The sequence below is a fragment of the Peromyscus maniculatus genome, chromosome 8 (genome assembly GCF_049852395.1).
Source record: "Peromyscus maniculatus bairdii isolate BWxNUB_F1_BW_parent chromosome 8, HU_Pman_BW_mat_3.1, whole genome shotgun sequence".
Lineage (NCBI taxonomy): Eukaryota > Metazoa > Chordata > Mammalia > Rodentia > Cricetidae > Peromyscus > Peromyscus maniculatus.
This window is the reverse complement of record NC_134859.1, coordinates 50419769-50443019: the sequence shown is the minus strand read 5'-3', so window position 1 is coordinate 50443019 and position 23251 is coordinate 50419769. Positions and strand designations below refer to the sequence as shown.

The 23251-nt window shown below is 43.5% G+C and overlaps 1 protein-coding gene across 2 annotated transcripts in view; it reads left to right on the top strand.

Moving 5' to 3' along the window:
• Dnah9 (dynein axonemal heavy chain 9) overlaps window positions 1-23251 on the top strand; it is a 356165-nt gene that overhangs the window by 314659 nt on the left and 18255 nt on the right. For both annotated transcript variants that reach the window (XM_006973518.4, XM_076542621.1), the window contains 4 exons: window positions 2125-2273; window positions 12917-13044; window positions 17465-17692; window positions 22353-22544. In XM_006973518.4, the coding sequence (XP_006973580.1) occupies window positions 2125-2273; window positions 12917-13044; window positions 17465-17692; window positions 22353-22544 (697 nt within the window). The remainder of the gene's footprint in view (window positions 1-2124; window positions 2274-12916; window positions 13045-17464; window positions 17693-22352; window positions 22545-23251) is intronic.

Genomic DNA, 23251 nt, shown 5'->3' with positions numbered 1-23251 from the left:
GGCTAGAGAGATGGTAATGCATACCAGGCAAGTGTGAGGACCAGACTCTGGAACCTCAGAACCCACACACACGCTGGATGGGTGTGACAGCCTTCCTATAGGCCCGGTGAATGGGCGCAGACAGGGATTCCCTAGAGCAAGCCAAAGCCAGCTAGTCAGAATCAGTGAGGTCTGGGTATCAGTGAGAGACCCCGTCTCAGTATGTAAGATGAGGAGCAATTGAAGAAGCTGTTTAATGTCAACTTTGGCCCTCCACAAGGACATGCACACATATGCATGTGCTCTCATACCTATGCATGCACCCACATGTATGTGAGCATGCATCCATACACACATATGCAAAAAAAGAACAAGAATCTGTGAAAATGAGAAAGAAGGGGATAGAGATATAGCTCAACTGGCATAATGTTTGCCTAGCATGCGTGCAGCCCACAGCTAGATCCCCAGTGCCACATAAACTGGGTATGGTGGCACAAGCCTCTAATCCCAGCACTCAGGAGGTAGAGGCAGGAGGATCATCAGAAGTTCAAGGTCATCCTTGGCTTCATAGCAAGTTTCAGGCCAGCCTGGGATATAGGAGACCCTGTCTCAAAAGAGAGAAAGAACAGGAGAGGGGGGAGCAAATGATGGAGGGATGGAAGAAAGCCAAGAAGAAATAAGACAGAAGTATGGCCAGGGAAATGCAAAAAAAAAATCCCAAAGCTACACTTGTAGTGGTGCCAGATATCCCCATTGGATGTTTTTCCCCCGTAGATGTAAGAGTCAGAGGTACAAGGCTCCTAGGCTAAAGTTCCATTAACTTCAAAGCAGTGAAATAAGAGTTTGGAAAGGCAGGTTGGGATATGATTAGAAGTCAAAGGCCATGGAATCTACAGAGGCAGAAAGCAGCTTAGCAACCACTTGGAAAGTATCTGAATGTAAAAGTTCTCCCTGGTGCAATGAAAATATTCTAATACTGGACTGTCAAGAAGGGTGCACAACTTGGTAAATTTATTATACCTAAGGGCATTACTTTTTAAGGAAAGGAATTATAAGACACAGCATCTATGCTAGATAGGGAAGAAGTGAGAAGAAGAATTGGCTGATGGGAAATCATCAGAGGGGCCAAGAAATTGAAATTCCTGCACTTTCATGGCACTCATTCAGGCAAAGGCTTGTTGAGATAAAGATATAGTATCAATAACTGTAAGGATTGAAAATTTTTGGACTGAGAATTAGCTGTTTCAGACTTACAAAAAATTCCCAAGTAATGACATACATTGAAGGATTGCCATGAACTGGGTAGAGGAGGGGGTAGGGGATGAAAATCAATTGGTTTGAGGTCTGTCCACACAGATATTGATGTCACTCAGGCTGGAGGAAAGTTCATGAGCCAAGAACCCAAGTGTTGAGTGAATGGGAAAAGTACCAAATGGAATAATAGATGGTACTGGTGTGCATGGCTAGTGGTGATACAGCCCGGAGAAGTGAGTCTCAGTGGAGCCACACAAGTGGAAAGGTGTTGACGTGAAGATAACTATTAGACAGTGAACATTATGTGGCCACTGCCCACACTGAGATCCATCTAGTGCAAGCCCAACTGAGAGGGATACAAGAGAAGCTATATCTTGGGGAATAGTGGAAGGATCCACAAATGTCAGGAGTCTGTCCAGACATCTAGTAAGCTGGAAGGATTTGTTTCACACAAAATGGGACACTCTGGAAAAGAACATGGTGGGCAGGAGTGGAAGAAAGACCAGTGAAGAATAGAGTGTTAGAGTCCTGTGGGACCTTAAATGTCGGATGTGTTGGCACATTGCAGGGATATAGAGTAGGTTAGATTTAGCTGCCCATAGTCATTCAAAGACATTGGTCCTAACTGTCTCCAAAAGGGTGAGATGATGTGAGAAGAGACCAGGTCTACAGAGGGAGGCAGCACTGGTCTGGGTAGAGAGCTGTCAGGAGCCCAGATCTAGATGCGTGGCTTGGAACTAGCAGTACAAACAGTAAGTGTTGACAAGTTGTGAAGTTGGAGCCAGTCCTAACTCTTTAACTGTCAACCCCATGAGCTTGAACATGTCTTTTCCTTTCTAGAAGCCTGTGTTTCTCAAATGTTATGACACACGTGCTTATCTCCTCCTACAGAGACTTTGTTGAGGAGAAGTTAGGAAGCAAATACATAATGGGAAGAGCACTCGATTTTGTAGCCTCTTTTGAAGAGTCAGGACCAGCCACTCCCATGTTTTTCATCCTGTCTCCGGGGGTGGACCCACTGAAGGATGTGGAAAACCACGGTAAGCAAAGCTTGCTTTGGAGGCAAGGCTGCAATAATCCATGGCCTTCCATTCTTCAGTACTATTGCTTCCTCTTTTCTACATTCAAGATTCACTGTGCAAAACTCTACCTTTGCAGGCCAGACAGAAGTCAGCCTTATTGCTAAAGCAAAGCCACAGACAGCATCATGAACCAGAGAGAAGATTGGATTTCTTTTTAGCCATTCTGTGTAGACCTGTGATTCATGTTGTATATAGTATGAATAGGCCATCCAATTTTGTCCTTTGGTCTGTAGATACCTTGTCTCAGAATCAGTTTTTGGAAAGATTAAATTTCCTGGGAACCCCTGTCAAGTGAAGTTTGCCTGGAGCAGGAAAAGTGGGTCAGGTCAGCAGTTAAGAGTACTTGCTGCTTTTGCAGAGGACCTGAGTTCAGTTCCCAGCACCTACATCAAATGATTCACAAACACCTGGAATCCTAGGTCCAGGAAATGTGATGCCCTATTCTGGCCTCCACAGGCACCACACTAGCATACACTCACACAGATGCATACACATAAATAAAGATAACAATAAGTATTTTTTTAATTGATCGTAAGTATAAGTGCTTGTTTGGGGACTATTAGTCTATTTTGTTGATCTATGTATGATCTCTGTATGCCAACTGCAATACTGACATTAGAGCTGTATGGTAAAATTTTAAGTCAGGAAATGAGTCTGCCAACATTTTTCTTTAAGATTGTTTTAGGTCCTTGTACTCTGTTGTATTTCCACACAACTTTTAAAATTAGCTTGTCAAGTTCTGTAAAAACTAAAGAGAAGTCCATTCAGATTTCAGTAGGGATTTCTGTGATTACCATGTAAGTCAACTGAGGACATGTGGCTAACTTAACAATATGAGGTGCTCTAACACATGAACATGGACTGTCTTTCCATGTAATTTTTAAAATTTTGTTCCTTTTTGAACAGTATTGCACAGTTTGTAGAGTACACATCTTTCATTTATGTTCATTATATTGTATATAAATTCATTTTCTTAATTTCAATTTCATTGGTGGTAAAATTTTATATATAAATTTTTGTTAGAAAAGTTACTAAACTTGTCAGTTGGGTCTTGCGTTCTTATGACAGAGATGCTTAAGGTTTTCTAGATACTAGATTTCCTACACATGCACACATACACACATACACACATACACACACCAACACACATATACACATACACACATAATATATACATGTAACACACACATACATATATATACATATACACACATATGTACAAATACATATACACATATATACATACATACATACACGCATATACACATATACATACACATACATACATACATATACACACAATTTTCTAAATATAAGACTTTGTCCTCTACAAGTAGAGATAATATCTTTTACAGTCTAAATGTTTTCTACTTTTTTTCTTTCCTGATTGCCCTGATAAGAATTTCAGTGTGATGTTGAATAAAAGTGGCTAATTTGGGTATCTTTATCTTGTTCCTGGTCTTAGGAGAAGGAAGACTTTCAACCTTCCCCATTGATTATGATAGCTGTGAGTCTTTTGTAGACATCTTTCATCATACCCAGGAAGCTGTTTATTTCTTACTTGTTACAGTTTTTCTTTAATTGTGAAAACATGTTAGATTTTGTCAAATGTTTGATCTTCTTCTAGTGAGGTGATAATGCAGGTTATTTTTCTTCAGTGTACGAATACAACATGTTACATTGATTGTTTGTTTAATTAAACCAACCTTGCCTTCTAAGGATCTCAAAATGATCCCACTATTTAATTCATTCTCTACGTTACTAGATTCAGTTTGCCAGTATTTTGATAAAGGATATTGGTGAGTATCTTCATCAAGGATATTGGCCTACCTTTTCCTTAAACTTTGTCTCGTTTTAGTTACAGAATAATTCTAGGAATCTATTTATTTGACTAAATTTGGAAGTATTCCCTCCTCTTGTTTTGGGGTGTGTGTGTGTGTGTGTGTGTGTGTGTGTGTGTGTGTGTGTGTGTGAAGATTTTGTGAAGGATTAGTGGATTCATCACATTTTCATCATCACAACAAAATACTTGAGGCAGCTAACATCATTAAGAAAAAGAGGTGTACTCATCTTTGAGGTGGAAAGTCCAAACAGAACAGTGTAGGCTCTGGTGAAAGCCCATGATGGAGTCCTGGATTATAAATGGGGGCGGGGAGTCGGGGGAGAATCACAGATGCAGGCATCGAAAAAGAAAGGAGAGGCCAGGCTTACTGGAGGTATGACAGTCTTCTCAGAGAGCTCAAGGGTGGACCACTCAATGACCCAAGGACCTCTCACTATGTCCCACCTCTTAAAAGTTCCACAGCACCTCCCAATAATGCCACTCTGGATACCAGGCCTCCAGTCACTTAGACCCTGGGGAAATACCCAAATGATGGGACCTGGCTTCCATGTCTATTAATATTTGGGAGAACCCAGTGAGGAAGCCATTGAGCTTGAGCTTTTCTAGACAGGAAGTTCTAAAATTAAAAGTTCAGTCTCCTTGCCATTTTATGTCTAGTCTAAGTTTCAATTTTCTCACTGAGTAAGTTTCAGTACTTTGTTTCTTTCAGTCCCTTGGTCATGTCATCAAAGTCCTGTAATTTGTTGGTAAATAAACATTTCTCTAATGATATCTGTATTAAAATGTTCAGTTCCTCCATGGCATATATATATATATATATATATATATATATATATATATATATATATATATTAACTAGTCTAAAACTTAGGTGTGTGTGTGTGTGTGTGAAGGTATGTGTCCATGTGAGTGCATGTGTGTGTGCAGGTCAGAGGTCAACCTCAGATGTCATTTCTCATGAGCCATCCATCTTGTTTTTTTTTTTTAAGACAGGATCTCTGTGTTGAATGAGAATGGCCCCTACAGGCTCATGTGTCTGAATACTTGGTCCCCAGTTGGTAGGACTGTTTGAGAAGGATTAGGAGGTGAGGCCTAGTTGGAGGAGGTGTGACACTGGGAGAGAGCTTTGGAGTTTTAAAAGACTTGTGCCATTCCTTATGTACTCTGCCATTCTTAGTGTGCTCTCTACCTCCTGTTTGTGAACCAAGATATGAGTCCTCAGAGGCTACCATGACTTCATTCCATTATCATGGACTCTAACCCTCTAGATCTGTCAGCCCAATTAAACTCATTCTTTGATAAGTTGCTGTGGTCATGGTGTCTTATCCCAGCAACAGAAAAAGAAAAAAAAAAGACTAATATAGTCTGTCATTGGCCTGAAGTTCACCAAATATGCTAGGCTGGCTGGCCAGTGGGCCCCAGGAATCAAACCATCTCTGCCTTATCAGCAGTAGGATTACAAACATGTTTATGTAGGCTCTAGGAATTGAACTCAGGTCCTCAAGCTTGCATGGCAAACATTTAACCAACTAAGCCATCTCCTCAGCCCCAAAGAAATATTTTGCTCCACAAACCCTAGATAATTCTTTTTGACTTCCCTCTATACAAGCTAAGGCTTCCATTTTTTTCAACTGTGAAGCTGTGATTTTCTTTTTCCATAATCAAGGCCAAGTGTATGGTCATTTTCCTCTGTTCCTATCATCAATTCTATACATGCCCGATCTATTGTGTTCACATTTAAACTTGAAAATTATAAATAGCCCTATCCTATAGTTAATAGAAAAGTCCTCCTCTGAGACAAACAGTGAGACACATGCACATGGTGCTGGGGAGTGGACATATTGGCCTCTGGCAAATGTAGACATCAAGGACAACTTCATGGAGTGGGTGGAGTCGAAGCCATCTCACTGGCCCACTGACTTAATTAGGGTTTCTATTCCTGTGTTGGAACACCATAATCAAAAGCAACTTTGGTAGGAAAAGGTTTATTTTGCTTACTCTTCCATGTCACAGTTGATCATCAAAGGTAGTCCAAAAGGGCAGGATACCTGGAGACAGGAGCTGAAGCAGAGGCCATGGAGGAGTGCTGCTTACTGGCTTATTCCACATGCCTTGCTCAGCCTGCTTTCTTATACCAGGACCACCCAGGGTGGTGACATTACCCCCTGTGGAATGCTCACTCACATCTATCATCAATCAGGAATATGCACCACAGACTTCTCCATAGGCAATCTGATGGGGGCATTTCCTCAACTGAGGTTCCATCTTCCAAAATGACTGAAGCCTGTGTTACGTTGACTTAAAAACTAGCCAGCACACTCATATTCTCTGGTTTTTGGTTCAATGTTATGATCTCTAGATATCCTCAGAAGGAATATTTTACAGGTGTTTAAACCCATGTGAAGTTCCACTTTGTTTCGTATGTAAATGGAGATTTTTCTTTGAGAGCTTCCAGTTTTTCCTGGAGTTGCAAATTCCCTTGAGAAAAGAAATAAATATCATTTATAATTATCACTGGTTTCATGCTCATTCTATGCATTGAAAGGCATTCTCTTTTTACTCTAGAAGGCATTCTTACTAGAGTCATTAGCATCTTCTTACAATATGAATGAATTCTATTTTAGCTTTCTAGGAAGCTGATATCCCTGGGTTTATTTTCTTGACATTCTACCTTAATTATATATATTTTAATACTACTTATTTCTTATTTCCCATCTTCATTTTGCTGGCACACATCATCAGGAAAGAATCCTAGGAAATAACATTTTTGAATGCTTGCTTGACCCCAGATTTCTTGGATAATTTTTCTGGGTACCAAATGATTTCTACTTAGAACTTTGGCTACATGAATCTGCTGTATTCTAGAAGCTGATTTTGTCTGTAGGTTTCTCAATTGGTGACCCATTCTTATCCCCTGGGAACTTTGGGATCATCTGCTCTGTGTTCCGTTCTCTCATGAGCTGTGTCTACCTGTGGGTCCTTTTCACTCATCTGCTCAGCTCGAAGCATGTCTATTCAAGGGAGGGTCACATCTTTCTCTAGCTTCACTCTATTACTTTTGGTGAATGCCATCATTAGTTACCAAGAAGGAATAGGTCATCTTAAATAGCCCTTCCCCAGCCCTATCAAACTGTCTTGATTTTTCTTTGGATTCTGCTGGATGGCCATAATCTCTCACTGGATTTATCAAGATGACCTCCTGACTCATTTCTGCCTTCCTCCCCAGAAAATCCTTTGCTACTCTATGAGCAGAGTCCCCTTGCTAAATCTCAAATCCTTTAATATCACTCTGCTCCTTAAAATGTTCTCCTGGTCTCCCATCATCCTAAAGGTTAAGTCAAACATCCTTCACATGATCAATGTAGCCTGTAGGGCCTGGCCTTTCTGTCCAGATTTGAATCTTACCTGCCTCCAGACTCCCTCTTTTAGATCCTTGGCCATATTGTAAGCATTTCAGCAAATGGCTCTCTTTTCATATGAAATCTTCTCAACAGTGCAGTATTTACTCATTAACTTAGTTAGGGTTTCTATTGCTGTGAAGAGGCACCATGACCATGGCAACTCTTATAAAGGAAAAAACATTGAGTTAGGGTGATGGCTTACAGTTCAGAAATTTAGTCCATTATCATCATGACAGGGAGTATGGCAGCATGCAGGCAGACATGGTGCTGGAGAATTCTATATCTTGATCCAAAGGTAACAAGAAGTGGACTATCTCACTGGGTGTGGCTTAAGCATGTATGAGACCTCAAAGCCTGCCTCAACAGTGATACACTTCCTCCAACAAGGCCACACCTACTCCAACAAGGCCACACCTCCTAATAGTGGCCCTTTGGGGGACATTTTCCTTCAAACCACCACACTCATCCTACAAGGATCAGCTTATTTGATTTTTCCATTATGCAGTCTCATGGCGCTCTCTATATTTGTGTCATGGCACTTAATACAATTCTAATTGAATAATTCTTTCATTGCCGGATGTTATGTTTGCCTGCCTGCTTGTCACTAAGAACCTTGGGGTCAGAAACCATGTCATCTTGGTCCTCATCTTACCAGAGTCTCACAATGTGACTAGCACAGAGAATGCATTCACTAAATATTTGTTAAGTGAATTAATGAATGAATATCATAAGACATTTATCATAACTGCAGTAGTCCTGACTTCCATACGTTTACAGAACTCTGCCTTCCTTCTATCCACAGGGGCTTTGTTGGTTTCAGATGAATAAATTTAGTTCCTCATTTTCATTGCCCATTCTCCCTTTGAAAGCTTTCATATACTCTGTTTATGAGCAATTTTGTTCTTAGCCAATTGACCTCCAACTATTCCATCATGTTATTTGAAGCTTCCTGTCATCTCAGGCAGATTGGCCCCTGCCCGATCTACATTGTTTATCTGTCTCTGGCTGCCTTGCCTCAGCCTTGCCCTTGGCGTCATCTTAATGCATACTTCCGAAGCACATTGCTGTTCATCAACAGGAGATCACTTAGGCACCTGTGCCCCTCTCTTTTTTCTTACGTCCCTGCCTGACTTCTTGATGGTTTGATTTACTTTCTAATTTCCCCATTTAGACATAGATTCTGGGCCTACATATTTCCCACTTCTTGAATCTAATCAGTTTGTCTGATGAGCCTGTGAAACAAAGCAAGGAGACAGTACTTAATATGCCGGTACTGATGGTGGTTGGGGAAACTGCTTGGGTCAGCCGTGTGGATTCCCAATGAGAACTGGGGCTCATCAGATGATTCATCATATTCCTCTGCTTAGACCTTTAAAATATTAGTATCCCCTCCCATCCTTAGGCAACTGGTTTATACTCTTAACTCTTACATTGATTTTCTCCTTTGTTTTACTGTGGTAGTTATGAGCACTTGGTGTTTAAAACCCCGAAAGTCAGATTGAAGACTTGTTTTCTTGCCTTCATCTACTTCTCTGCTGAAATGCATGTTTCCTCATACTAAGAGATCTATGAGTCAGCTCAGCAGCCAAAGCTTGCCTCTGATCCTTGGCTAGGAGTCTATACTTTTCTGGTACTTCATGCCACTCAGACTCCTCCAGGATGCCCCACCCTGAACACTGTGGAACAGGAACGAGAAGGAAGGAGGGGGAAGAGGAGGAGGAGGACAAATAGGAAGACAAATAAGATGGGGACGAGGACCAGGGAGAGGAAGAGAGACTTGGATCTGTACTTCTTAACCTCTTGAACATGAACTCTCCCACCCCATTGCGACTCTCCTTGCAAACTCCGATTAATCCCTTAACAGCACCTTACTTTTACTTGGCCTCTCTCTTTTCTCGTCTCTTTCTTTGCACATTATTCCCTCTTTCCCCCCTGTTTTCTATCACCTAACATGCCTCCCTAGCCCCTTGGGTGACTGTGGGGATAAGAATGAAATCTCTGATGTGAGAAGACTTTGAAAAGTTAAAAGCGAACCAGCATGTACAGCAGGATAATGACGGAGACGCAGCTTCTGTTCTCTGAGGCGGCGCAGTGCACTCCTTCCCTGCACCCCGTCACGTCCATCAAAGCCAGCTTCATCTTCATCTTCACACAGGCCTCTTCTCTGGTCCTTCACACGTCTGTAGCAGGGTCTTGTTGGGACCCTTTCTCCTCTGTCCAAGTACTTGGCTTCGAGAAAATGAGTTCAGCTGCTTCTGTATGGTGATCAGAAAGCAGCAGTCTGCCCCACCTCTGGCTTCTTCTGCATCCTCTTGTGTGTTCAGAATGGCAAGCTCATATAGATTGGGGGAGGCTGCCACAGGTAAGTTCAGAGACGAAGGTTTCATCCACTGTCTTTGCAATCAGATTATCCATAGGTTGCTTAGGTCTCTCTTCCCCATTCCTCGCCCAGTTCTCTTGCCTTGGAGAGGCAGTGAAGCTTGAGTTAGACTGGCGACGACTGGCCTCCAGAGGGCAGTGTGAGGATGGATGCAGTATTGGTTTTTTTGGTGGCGAGAGAACTGTGTGCTCATGTGCCAGGGAGTGAGAGGGTGAAGAGAGAGAAAAGTTGAAGATATACGAAGAGACAATACTTAGAGAACAGACTGATGAGCAGAAAGAGGGTGCCTCTTCTATTAAGGGGGGATGTGCACAGGAGGAGATACAGTGGCAACCAATTGAAGGGGTTCCTGCCAGAGGGGGGCATACTAGAGAGGGGAGGGTAAAGTGATTTGCTGGCAATAGAAAGGAGGCCCAAAAACAGAGAGGAGGGATGCCATGGCTAACATCTGAATGCATGAAAAGCTTTTCCAAGAGCATTGAGGCTGAGGTCTGAATGCATGAAAAGCTTTTCCAAGAGCATTGAGGCTGAGGGCTATGAGCTTGTAGTAGTACCAATTCACCAAAGGCATTTGTCACTTTTCTCTTTTACTAATGTTTGAATTCACATAGAGCTAAAGGTATCTAAAGGTTCCATAATGAAGATGGAGAAGGAAACAGTGGAGTTGAAGATTTTATGAGATCATGGTCCAAATTCAGCATTATTAGATACGTATTAAACTAAGTCAAAGTGGTAAAGGTGAAGATAAGGGGAAAAATGGAGGAGCCGGTAACCTGGCCATTTGATTGAAGGAGAGTCATTGGTAGAGAGGAAATCAGATTGAACCTGGGAGTCAGCTGTGATAGTCTTGAGGCTGCATAAGGATAATAGCTTAGCCATGGCAACAGTTCTCGGTGATGGGAACATCCTGGGTGCAGCCCTTGGGAGGGGTAGCAGCAATGGGGCCAAGGCAAGTTCTCTACCATTGAAGAAAATAAGGAGGCATGAAGGCAGATGTTAGCTAACTCATCTATAATGGCATTAATAACAATGGTGAAACAGGGACCAAGTTAAGTCCTTCATAAAAGTCAGTCTCACCAGGAAGCCAGCAGAAAGCACAGAACACAAAAGTTAGTAGCCAAAAGATACATGTATTAAAGGGGAGGGGGGTTCTAGCAAGTAGCAAGAGAATTCTAGAAACACATTCCCCTTTCTCAGAACATCATAGGTACATGGCATTTGAGAGTGGGCTGCTGGAGCTGTGGGATCCTCACAGAGATGGTAGGGAGATGAAGCACCCTAGGAGAAGATAAATGGGGTCTACAGTACTTGCAGGTGACATAGCCATCTAGGGAGGTAGACAGGTCAGAAGCAGAAAAGTGGGTCACACACAGTAAGGTGAGAGCATGGAATATTAATACCATGGGAAACTTGCTAATGACCTACGTGGTACCTGTGGGCCTCCCAGCTGTGAATGAAAAGACTCTGAAAGTCCACTTCACACACCACAAGGCTCATGTCTGATATAGTCAGCTGAGTGTGGAGTAAACAGAGCCCCATCAATTGTCCCCCTTCCTACCACTTACAAGATCCATTTCTTTTCTGTCAGCCTGGATTGATGCAGATTGGTCTGAGCTCACTCTGCAATACCAAGCTTTGTCTCACCACGACCCCTCCAGTCTGTCGTTTTCCAACTAATCTTTATTAAGCGCCTCTTTCCTCATATCCTTCTCCAGCGAACAAAGGAAATAAATAGGCTCCTTTGTGAACAACAACAACAAAAAATCACGAAAGCCATCTAATAATCCCTGCACCTTTTATCCTGGTGTTTGCTCTGGAATTAGTTGTTTATCTCCCCAGTTCCAAAGCTGACATCAAATGCTTGCCAGCTAGGATTTATCGAATTTAATAAAGGTATTTCTTGGGTTCATCTCAGTCGAATCTATAGTAACTATTTCTCAATATAAAAACTCATCATCCTACTTGTAGACAGTTGAAGGAAAGTACACATACTTTTTAGTATTTAAAAGAACTATCTAATATAAACTGTTTTCTTTTCAAAGCTTTCTTGCACGAGTATCAAATTATATCTATAATTTTAGTTCTTCTGGAAGTAAAAAAAAAATTCATACAGCTTTGTATTCTTTTCTCTTTTTAAAATTATCTTCTCCTTCCTCTATTTTACCTTCCCAGAAAAATTGTTCAATGATTTCTTCATGGTATTACACAGTTTTATGATCTTTTAATGTAAAGAATGACATATACCTTTCCTAAACTTCATTGGATTGTGCTAACAACTAATGTATAAACAGAATAGGTCCTCTATATTAAGGTCATTTTTTAGGTTCAATTGTCTTTAGGCTTCAAGAACAAGTCCATGGCATTGGTCTTGCTCCTGTGGTGTGGCTATGATAATTTATTATTATTATTATATCTTGTTTCCTACACTAACAGCACAATGTAACATTCACACCAAAACATTCACCCTGTTCTTGTTTTCTCTCTTTCTTCTCTTTATTTTCTTACATGCAAGGATAACGCAAAACTTTCTATGTAGTGTAGATAGTAAAGGAGGAGGCTGATAGAAGGGAAGCCAGGACTGACTAAATTCTGCCCACACCTCCCTGGAAAGTCCCAAAGAAGACTAGATATATTCGGAAGGGAACATAGCCACATGACTGCCCTTTACCTTTTTTATATCAGTCCTTTGTGGACCAATGAATGCCCCGTCTTCGAGTAGGGACTGTGTAAGAGAATGTCAACAACCCCAAACCATTCTTGAGGGTTAGCTGATGAGGCAGGGATAATGTTGCCTTTTATCTGAGATTGCACATTGGAAAGATTTAGCCTCCTATGAAGGAGAAAGACAATATGAGGCTTGGGTCTGGGTCCAGGTATACCTAGGTTTGAGGGATGACACCTGGGGACAGTTCTTAGGAACAGCAGCACGGATGATTAGACTCAAAAAATGATACTAACAATGCCATGCTTGTTTTAGGAAAGAAACTTGGATATACATTCAACAATCGGAACTTCCACAACGTGTCTCTGGGGCAAGGACAAGAGGTAGTTGCTGAGGCTGCACTGGACCTGGCAGCCAAGAAAGGTCACTGGGTTATTCTGCAGGTACAACCCCTCCGCCACATCTGGATCACTCTTGCCTTTGTGTCTGTTCAGGCTGTGTCCCATAGACCCTGGGCTTCCTGTGCCCTCTGACCCTCTTACCCACCTGCTCCTCCGTGACATTTTCCCCTTGACTTCCTACCTGCTCTAACTCTGCTCAGTCTCACATCCTCTATGATTCTTCTTCCCCACCCCTACCCTCCCAGTGTCTCCAGACAGTTCTGAGTTCTACTCACTAAGGGAAGTAGATTCCACTCTGATGTGCTGCGCTCAAGAAATTAGCATAGGATTAAAGGCCATAGCAGCTGGATACTTTCAGTGGCAGATCTCTTCCTGTGAATACCCTGGCACTTTCCTCTCTGTTCTTTTTTTTCTGTTGTGTGATAAGTTCTGAGTTACCTCAAGACAAAAAGTTAGCTTCTCCCTTGGGAGCTCATGCTGGGATCTGGAAATGTGGAAACCTACTGCTGTGATTCCACGGAACAAGGGGGAGAGGAAAGAGCTACCATCCTCCTCCCGAAGCCTGTCCCCCATGCAGCTCATTTAGAAACTGTGGCTGGGTCAGAAACAACAGCTTATTATTCTTTTCTCTGAAAGCACTCTGCAGTCAATCCTATCTGGGCCTCCATTGGCGTGTTGACTGATTTGTTATGACATGTTCTTCACCAAATTTCCTTAGAGAAAATGATGTTTCTTATTCACCTTTACCATCAAGATCACAGCCTTAAACTGCAAAGCAAAAGCCTCTGGGGGAAGGGTAGAGAGATGATGAGATGGTTAAGAGTGCTTGATCAAAGGACCAGAGGTCCATTCTAGCTCCTATGTCAAGTGGCTGTGATACCTCTTCTGGACTCTGTAGGCACCTGTATGCATATATATCATTTTCTCTCTCTCTCTCTCTCTCTCTTTCTCTCTCTCTCTCTCTCTCTCTCTCTCTCTCTCTCTCTCTCTCTCTCTCTCTCTCTTTCTCTCTCTCTCACTCTCTCTCTCTCTCACTCTCTCTCTCTCACACACACACACACTCTCTCTCTCACACACACACCACAATAAATAAATAAATAAATGAATGAATGAATGAATGAATGAATGAATAAATAAATAAATAAATAAATAAATAAATAAATAAATAGATCGTTTTTTAGAAAGCCTATTGGGTATGAGAGGGTAACAAGAGAATAACAGTGAGGGTAAATACAATTAAAATATATAACGTGCATTTTCAAAACCTGTTGGGTGACAGAATTAATGAGGAAAACTAGAGAAAGAATAGCTGCAAGATCCAGTCATCCACCCATCCTGACTTCATTACCAGGAACTTCATCAATCCTGATTACTCCCCCGCATCTTGCTGCTGATTTCTCCTTAATTATCCTCTTATTTATGGGGAGCCCGGCAGCTGAGAGATCTGCCATTCCCTGAAACTCCTTTTTCGGGAGCAGTGGGAATCCCAGGAGAAACAGTGCCAACAGCTGGAGGCCCCACTTCCTCCATGTACAATCCCCATGTCGGCCGGCAGACTCATCTGCCCGGCCTGCTCCTGGCCACTGGTGACTAAAGGAACCCAGCATGCTGCCATGGAAGTCGGAGTCTGTTTCTGTGGTTCTGCCTCCAACAAGGTTCCTCAGACAAGGAGCTGAGTTTCCTTCCTTAGCACCCACTGGCTACCCAGCACCCCCACATCTTAAGTTGATTCACTGTCTGTACTCTCTCAGAGTCTGAGCTCAAAGCCCCTCTTTCATCCCTGGTGATGGGCATCTCCAAGAGAAACTGTCTCTGAATGAGATTGAGCAATCTGAAGGCTCTCCTTTTCCTCTTGAGTAAAACATTGTGAGTGTTGACTAGACATGACAAGTCTGAACTGCAAAGGTGGGGTAGAAGAAAAGGATCCCTCAAAACATATATCTTCCTGAGAGTCCTAGATATTCTGGTTTTAATGTTTACCTGGTGTTACCAAGCATGGTGACACACGCATGCGACCCCAACAGTCAGGTGAGAGAGGTAGGAGGATCTTGAGTTTGAGGCCAACCTGGGCTACATATCAGGTTCCAGGCTAGCATGGGCTATGTAGTGAGAACCTCTCCCAACACCCCACCCCAAAAAAGTTCCTGGAAGAGGAAAAACCACGGAAGTCATTCCTCTTTTAAAACTTGAAAACTGAGAGATAATAACCTTTTCAAGAAGAGTCCAGCATCAAGAGTCAAGGGCTTCCAAGAGCTTATGACACTAAACTCTGGTTCTGGTCACTGTTTCCAGTGACTGAGATAATGCCATGACATACTGGGAAAAAACTGCCTGAGCTCCCAATCCAAGAACAGCCAGCGATCTTCCCTAGGAGACCTGGCTTCTTAGGACTTGGGGACCGGCCAAGGCTCAGGAGGTCTCCACTCTTCCTGGCTGTAATAGCTGTGGATTGAGTTTCCCAAGTTCTGGACATCCTGGGGATCCTTGAATACTCCCCAGAGTTCCTTCCACAAGAAATGGGTCTTCCTCCCAGCCCCTCCCTACTCTAACATGTCCTGTTCTGCCGGGGACTTGGAGTTCTGAGGTACCTGCAGGATCACTCACTGCTAGCTTATTGGTATTGCCACCTAACAGGAACCTTGGCTCTCCAGAAAGCCCATTGAACTCTGCTTCAATCATGTGCTTCTAAATGAATTCCTTAACAAACTTTCATTTCACCCTCTGCTACTAACCTTCACACAGCAGCTTCCAGTATAAAGAGCCCTTTCAAATTCATTGCCTTTGGGTCTTTGCAGAAACTCTGAAGTAAGTGTGGCAAGCATGACTGTTCCTTCTCTTTCTATAGAAAAGAAAGCAGCATTCAGAGGCCAAATTACTGTGGTCCTTGTACTGTATTGTGTACTGATCTGTGTGTTTAAGGCTCTGCAAGCCTGTTTGCTCAAATATTGATTGAAGAACTTCTATCTGTTCATCATAATGAAATGTTGCAACGATGCCAAAGGACCTGCTTATTAAAGGAAAGGTGCTTTCTCCAAAGCAGTGTGAAGAACTCAGTGCTGGTCTTGATAAAACACAGGAGTCAGGTTTGGGAGCAAAAGACAGGATCAAAAGCTAGACAGACAGAGAAACCTGTGATGAGAGCAGGGACCCTCGTGGGCCTTGGACAGTAGTGTCTCCCTGTGTTTTGGGGAGATCATTTTGGTGGCAATTAGCAAAATGGTTTGCTGAGGAGGAAGCTCAGTAGAGAGAGTTTGTATCAGGGCCTTTCAAACCTGAACATGCATACACCTTACTAGAGGGTCCCATTAACATGTGATGATTTGGTGAGTCTGAGTGGGGCCCCGAGATTCTGCTTCTTCCCAGCTCCCAGGTACTGCAGCAATGTTCATCCCTTTCAGTTCTGAAGAGTTCAAATAATCCAGGCACCAGGCATTGGAGAATCAGACTTAAAATATAGTTGGATTTTAGACTCAAAGTACAGTCCCTGTACAGTGTGCTATCATCTGGGAACTTGTTGGAAATACAAATGGCCAGGCTCCACTCCAGCGACTGAATCAGAAGCTTTATGGAAGGGGCAGCAATCAGTGTGCTAAGCTCTCCTCCAGGGAATTCACATGCAGTCAGTCAAGTCTGAGAACACAATACTAGAAGATTTATGATTATCAAAGGCCAGGGTTCAATTGGGTGATGCTGGGAGGTCACCATTGCTGGTATCCCTAACTCTTTCTGTGTCATGATTTTGGACATTTCTGTCCCTGAAGGCTATGTGTTACATGGCAGTCTGGGTGAACATAAGTCCACTGAAGCCTTTAAAATGTATGTTACAGGTCTAGGGTACAGCTAAGTGAAAAAGTACTTGCCTGGCAAGCATGCGACTTGAAATTAATCCCTAGCACCACCCAGAACAATAACTGTACACTTAAAAGTGGTTGCGGTGGTTTTACATTGTGTCTATTTTATTGCAACTTTTAAAAAATTACTTCAAGTTAAACCCAAACAATGACAACCCCAATAGTCATGCTAACACCCCTAGATGAGGAGCTATAGATAGCAAACCACTGCCGAGAGAGAGAAATAGGCTTCTCCAGGACAAGCCCCCTGGACCGAGTGGCCAGCCTTGAAATCATGTACATACAAGCAACACTAAACAGAGTCGGCAGATTGTATTTATATGTTTATACATTTGTGTATGTGTATGTATATATGTATGTGTAACAACAATAATCATAGAAAGGAGGTCATGAATTGAGAGCGAGTGGGGGAGATGGTATGGAAAGGATTGGAAGGAAGGAAAGGAAGGGAGAAATAATGTGATTATATCTTAACTAAAATTTAAAAATTACCCCCCAAAAATTTGAAGCTAATGAAAGATGAGGTGTCCCCTCTAGCTGCACATCTGATAATTGTTTACTGCTAATCCATGTAAGCACATGTTTACTTGGGGATCTTTCCTTCCCAACAGAACATCCACCTGGTGGCCAAGTGGCTCGGTACCCTGGAGAAGAAGCTGGAGGAGCTCAGCGAGGAAAGTCACCCAGACTTCAGGGTCTTCATCAGTGCTGAGCCTGCACCCTCCCCCAGTGGCCATATCATTCCCCAGGGCATTCTGGAAAACTCTATTAAGATCACCAATGAGCCCCCAACGGGCATGCATGCCAACTTGCACAAAGCCCTAGACAACTTCACTCAGGTACTGCCTAGGAGGGAAGGGTAAAGAGCTCCCCATACCACAAGGGGCCAATTGAAACCCAGTGGGAGAAAAGTGCATGCCAGGGGCTGCCCATCAGCATTGACTGATATGGGCAAATGTGCACCCTCTGGCACTGACTGCTACTCAGTGCCTACTAAGTATCTCCCAGCTCTCAGTTCCTAGATATATCTCAAGGCACTGAGGATAGGTCTTTTCTTTCTTTCTTTCTTTCTTTCTTTCTTTCTTTCTTTCTTTCTTTCTTTCTTTCTTTCTTTCTTTCTTTCTTTCTTTTTTTTTTTTTTCCAAGACAGGGTTTCTCTATGTAGCTTTATGCCTTTCCTGGAACTCACTCTGTAGCCTAGGCTGGCCTCAAACTCACAAAGATCCACCTGCCTTTGCCTCCCAAGTGCTAGGATTAAAGGCGTGCGCCACCACTGCCTGGCTAGGCCTTTTCTTTTGCAGGAAGGGGAAATTTCATGCAAGTCTATTAACTAATATTTCAAAATGAAAAGGGGCCAGTTGCCATGCTTCTAATTAATGTAAAACATCAGGTCACACACTTATTAGCTAAGCACCCTATCTTCAAGCAGGAGAATGATGCTCTATTTAGCTATTATCACTGGCTAGCTGCATCTATCCTCAATATCAAGAGATCAAATCATCTAGGTGTTGAGTAGTAGGAAGCTGGGCTTGGACTGTATCTAAAATTTATAATGTGTGGTGTCTGGATCAGGAGCAGCACCTGGGGACTCAATGGAAATGCAAACCTCCAGGTCCCCACTCCAGAAAATGAGGCTCACACACAGATTTGAGAGCATTGTGCTCTAGAAAGACTCAGAATATCAAGGCACAGGGCTCAGGAATTGCACAGTTCCCATTACTTGGAATCTAGACTCAAGCTGTGGAGGAATTTATTTAAAACATAGTCAAGGAAAAAATATTATGTGTGTGTGTGTGTGTGTGTGTGTGTGTGTGTGTGTGTGTGTGTGTGGTGTATGTATGTCTGTGTTTGTGTGTGAGAGAGAGACATGAAAGCAAAGAGAAGAGCAGGGACCTGTGAAGAGGAAAAAGAGACCCAGGAGAGGGCAGTGTGGCAGGAGGATATTAGAAAATACAATGATATGTGCTTACGAAATTATCATAATAAGACCTATAATTTTGTTTGCCAACCAAAAAGGTTAATTTTTAGAAAAATCTAAAGCCAGGCCCATGGGTGGCTGAACTCCTCTGTGCAGTGTTTGCAGCTCAGGCTTCTTCTGGCCTGTCAGGAAGACACCATTTCTCATTGCCTCTCCCTGGGGAAGGAAAACACATGAAGGCGTTCATCATAGGAGTGTAGGGGCAAGGGACCATCTTGAAGCCCTAGTGAGCTTTATTAGTATCTACGGAGACGTTTCTAGGAGCTGTCAGAGGGTCTTTCTCTCTGATGTCACCAATGAGTTTCTGGTGTGTATGCTAACACACAGGTCACAACCAGGAACTTTAAGTGACTCATCCCACACAGCAAGTCTGTATTAACCACCTGTGTTACTAGCCCTTTGGGCCTGCTTTAACTTACAATATGGTCAAGACAATGGCAGAGTCTCAAAAGGTTTTACTGAAGCCCATATTACATCCAGAGCATGGAAGTCAGAGTCTGAAGAAGGAAGCTTGAACCAAGGCCTGAGAAGCAAAACTTGTCCATTCTCCTTTTTCATGTTCTACCCCCACCCCCATCCTCCATTCCCCATCCCCCCACCCCAATCTAGCTCCAACACCCAATATATCACCTGACAGTGATGAACACTATGAGGAGTTGTAGCATTATTTTAGCTTGATATTTGGGTAAGAAATACCCTGCCCATTGCAAAACAGGATAGAAGCTAGGATATTCCCCCTAGTCAGGGGCAATTTCTTCCATTTCCCCAGGTAATTAAAATTAATTAAATTCCTAGGTGCTGAGTACAGAGGTCAGACATTTTCTATCTTTACTATTCCATGTACGGGGAACGTACATGCTTAAGTCTACATCCAAATAGAGAGTATGACAAGTGATCCTAATTAATCTTAACAATAAAACCCTGGAGTCAGATATTAAGGTGAAAGCTGAAAGATCAGAGAAGCAGAGCAGCCACCACTGGAAACTTCTTACCTCGAGCCATTAGTGACTTCTTACCTCTCTGGATCATCAGACCAAATTGGGGGTAGGAGAGTGCAGATCGTGTCTCCACCCACCTTATCTTCCTATCTTCACACCCCTAATGCTGGGATTAAAGGCTGCGCATACCACCACCACTACCACCACCACCACCACTACCACCACTACCACCACTACCACCACTACCACCACTACCACCACTACCACCACTACCACCACCACCACCACCACCACCACCACCACCCGGCTCTGTTTCTCTCTTAGACTGATTCAATCTTGTGTAGCTCAGGGTCATCTTGAACTCCTGATCTTCCTGCTTCCTTCTCCCAAGTGCTGGAATTAAAGGTGTGAGCCACCACTGCCTGGCCTCTATGGTTAACTAGTGCCTAGCTCTGTCCTCTGTTATCCAGGCAAGCTTTATTTGTCAGAACACCAACAAAATATCATACAACAAGAGTGCCCTCAGAAGTGTAGGGTTGGACAGCAGCAGCAGCACACATAATGCCTATGAACCATGCATTTAAAATGGCAATGATGGGAAGTTTCATGGTTTGTCTATTTTCTACAGTTTTTTTTTTTTTTTTAACTTAGAAGGATAGGGATTGAATCAGTGGTAGGGTACTTACTTCACACGAGCAAGGCTCTGGCTTCAATTCTCAGTGCTAGGAGGTGTGGGGAGGGAGGCTGGAAGAGGGTGGAAGTTGTGGTGGGGACCCTCACAGGAGGAAAGCATTATCATTAGCATGTACTTAGCTGGCTCTAGACCCAAGGGCCCAGCAGCAAACCATCCTCAACTGTCCTGCCTTGAGGGTCTTGGACAGTTGGGAGACAGTAGATCCTCACCTGCTGTACTTCCTTATCTGGAAATACACCTGGCATCCTTGTCACAGCCAGGCTGTGGGTCATTGTCCCTGGGCTTCTTTCCCTGCACTCCTGATGTCCAGTCTTGGATAATGCACAAGTGGGAATAAATCCGAAGAGATGTTCTCTCTTCCTGGCTGATCCGTCCCTGCCTCAAAAGGTTCATTCACAGTTTACAGCCACCTTAAGTAACTCATTCTGAGAAGGACAGATTCATGAGGCCATTCATTGTTTACAGTGGAGGCTTTCATAAATTCACCCTGCTCCCCCAGAGGCCCACTTTAACCATGTGAAGGATAAATTCCTTGGTCTCCTTTGCATTCCTGCTTCCCTGATACTTATGCTATTTGGGGGTGATTATTTTATTCCAACTCTTATGTGAGTGTTTATCACTGTCAGGCAGTCTGGACATTAAAGGCATTTGTGCTTAAAGGCATTTTCCCACAGATTCTGCCCCCCCAAAAAATGTGTAAGAAGTAACAAAGCATCCTATAGTTTATGGAGAATTGCTCTCTCCAGAAAAGAGTTGTTAATGTTTCACAAGGTGATATCTTTACCCTCCTTACCACCTCTGACCCAGTGAGGGCACCACAGAGACACCACATTTTCAGGAGGAGTGTATCCATGGGAACACGAGCAATATCAGAAGCTCCCACTGTTTTCTCTGTGGCACCTGCTCTGAGTGAGCACAGCCTACAAGTGGTTCCTGGAAGAAGCATCTGGCCTGAATGAATCTAGTGGTAGGAGCCTTGAGAGCACCCTCTTGGCTCTGGCTACCACATCTTGCTCCAGAATGAACAGAAAGAGTCTCATTCATAGAATGTGATTTATTTTTTAATTTCAGAGGATCCAGAGATCGCCTCCCTACTATCCCTTCAAAATGCAGGCTTACCTGTGTCCTGATCACCTCCATCACTGCCATCCTCCTCCAAGTCCACCAAGTGGGACCTCACAACTTCCTCTGAAGCAGTGACTGCTTCTTTCCTCCCCTCTGTTGAGTCTTTCTCCCCTTCACCGTGGACCCCATCTTTGCCCATCCTCATGCTCTGTAGTCACATACCTCTCCCTACTGTTTGCTTACCTCCTGTTTGATCTCTCCTGCTCAGGCGTTGGGCAGTGGAGAGCGGTGAGGAGCATGGATGGTACAGCATCTCTCATTGCTGTGAGTCTGGTTCCCATCCTCTCCTTCATCTCAATAGCTCTTCAGTACAGAAGCCAGGGGCCCCTTATCTCAGAGATGGAAGGATGCATTCTTATTCCATGATGGGCAGGAAAGCATAGTTTAGAGGTAAGGCTGTAGGGGCCACCACCTACCTGGGTCACAGTGACATTGATAGAATGAGTGAAACATTCATACCCACAGACCATCTGCTGCCGTCATTAGCAATGCTCAGGTACCTAAATAGTTAATCCATGTGCACAAAGCTAAATCATCCACCAAAGGCACTGTAGTCCAAATATGAACTTTAGCTCAAGTGCCGGACTGAAACTCATCTCTTCTGCATATCAAACTCTTGCCCCACTAATCCCTTTACCGTGCATCAAACCCTAAACATGGACTACGGTAACCTTACCTAGTGTGAATGCTGATCTTCACCACACCCTCGACTACCCAAGGTAAAAGAAACTGTGTCAGCATTGTTAATGATGCTTCTCTTCCAGGACACTCTGGAAATGTGTTCCCGGGAGACAGAGTTCAAGAGCATCCTCTTTGCTCTCTGTTACTTTCACGCGGTGGTTGCCGAAAGACGGAAGTTCGGGCCGCAGGGATGGAATCGGTCCTACCCTTTTAGCACAGGGGACCTTACCATCTCTGTCAATGTGCTCTACAATTTCCTGGAGGCTAACACAAAGGTACAGCAAAAGGGTACGGGTGAAGGTCATCATGATGTGGCCTTCCCACACACAAGGGTTGTGTGACATGAGCAAGGTCCAAGACCCCACACAAGTGAGATGAGGAAGTTCCAAGCCCAGGACTAACCTAAGGCTGAGAAGTATTACTGCGAGGTCAGAGCACAGGAAACAAAGGAACCAAACTGGCAGCCCCATGGGAATCCATCCAAACGCCCATCAGACCACCTGTATGTACTCACAGCATAGCAGGGACTTGTGGATTGGCAGGAAGAGACCCCATTATAAGTTCCCAACCCAACTTGATTAGGTAATGGGGCAGAGCTTTCATGGGCACACACAGCTCTTCCTGTGGATATGGTTTGGCCCCAGGGGGAAAAAAGGCAAATTCATACTGTAGCCAGCCTCCTCTTTGTCGAGTCCATGTCAGAGAAACTTCTGCTCACAAAGGCTTCTGTCTAAAGGACTGCTCATACCACCAAGGCTCCTCTTGTCTGAAGCATGAGCAAGTAGACCATAGGCTCAAATGCCCTGGGAAGTCCTACCTAAACCCTACCCTAGGTCCTAGGAAGCCCAGCCCCACAGCCTCGCCCCTTGGTTGGTTGGCTTGTCTCAAATGCCTTCCCTCCCTCCTTCTTCCTCCAGGGATCTTCTAAGCTGTGTTTTATTTACTCTGAACTTTCAGAGGGGACGACTGATGCTGTTATTAA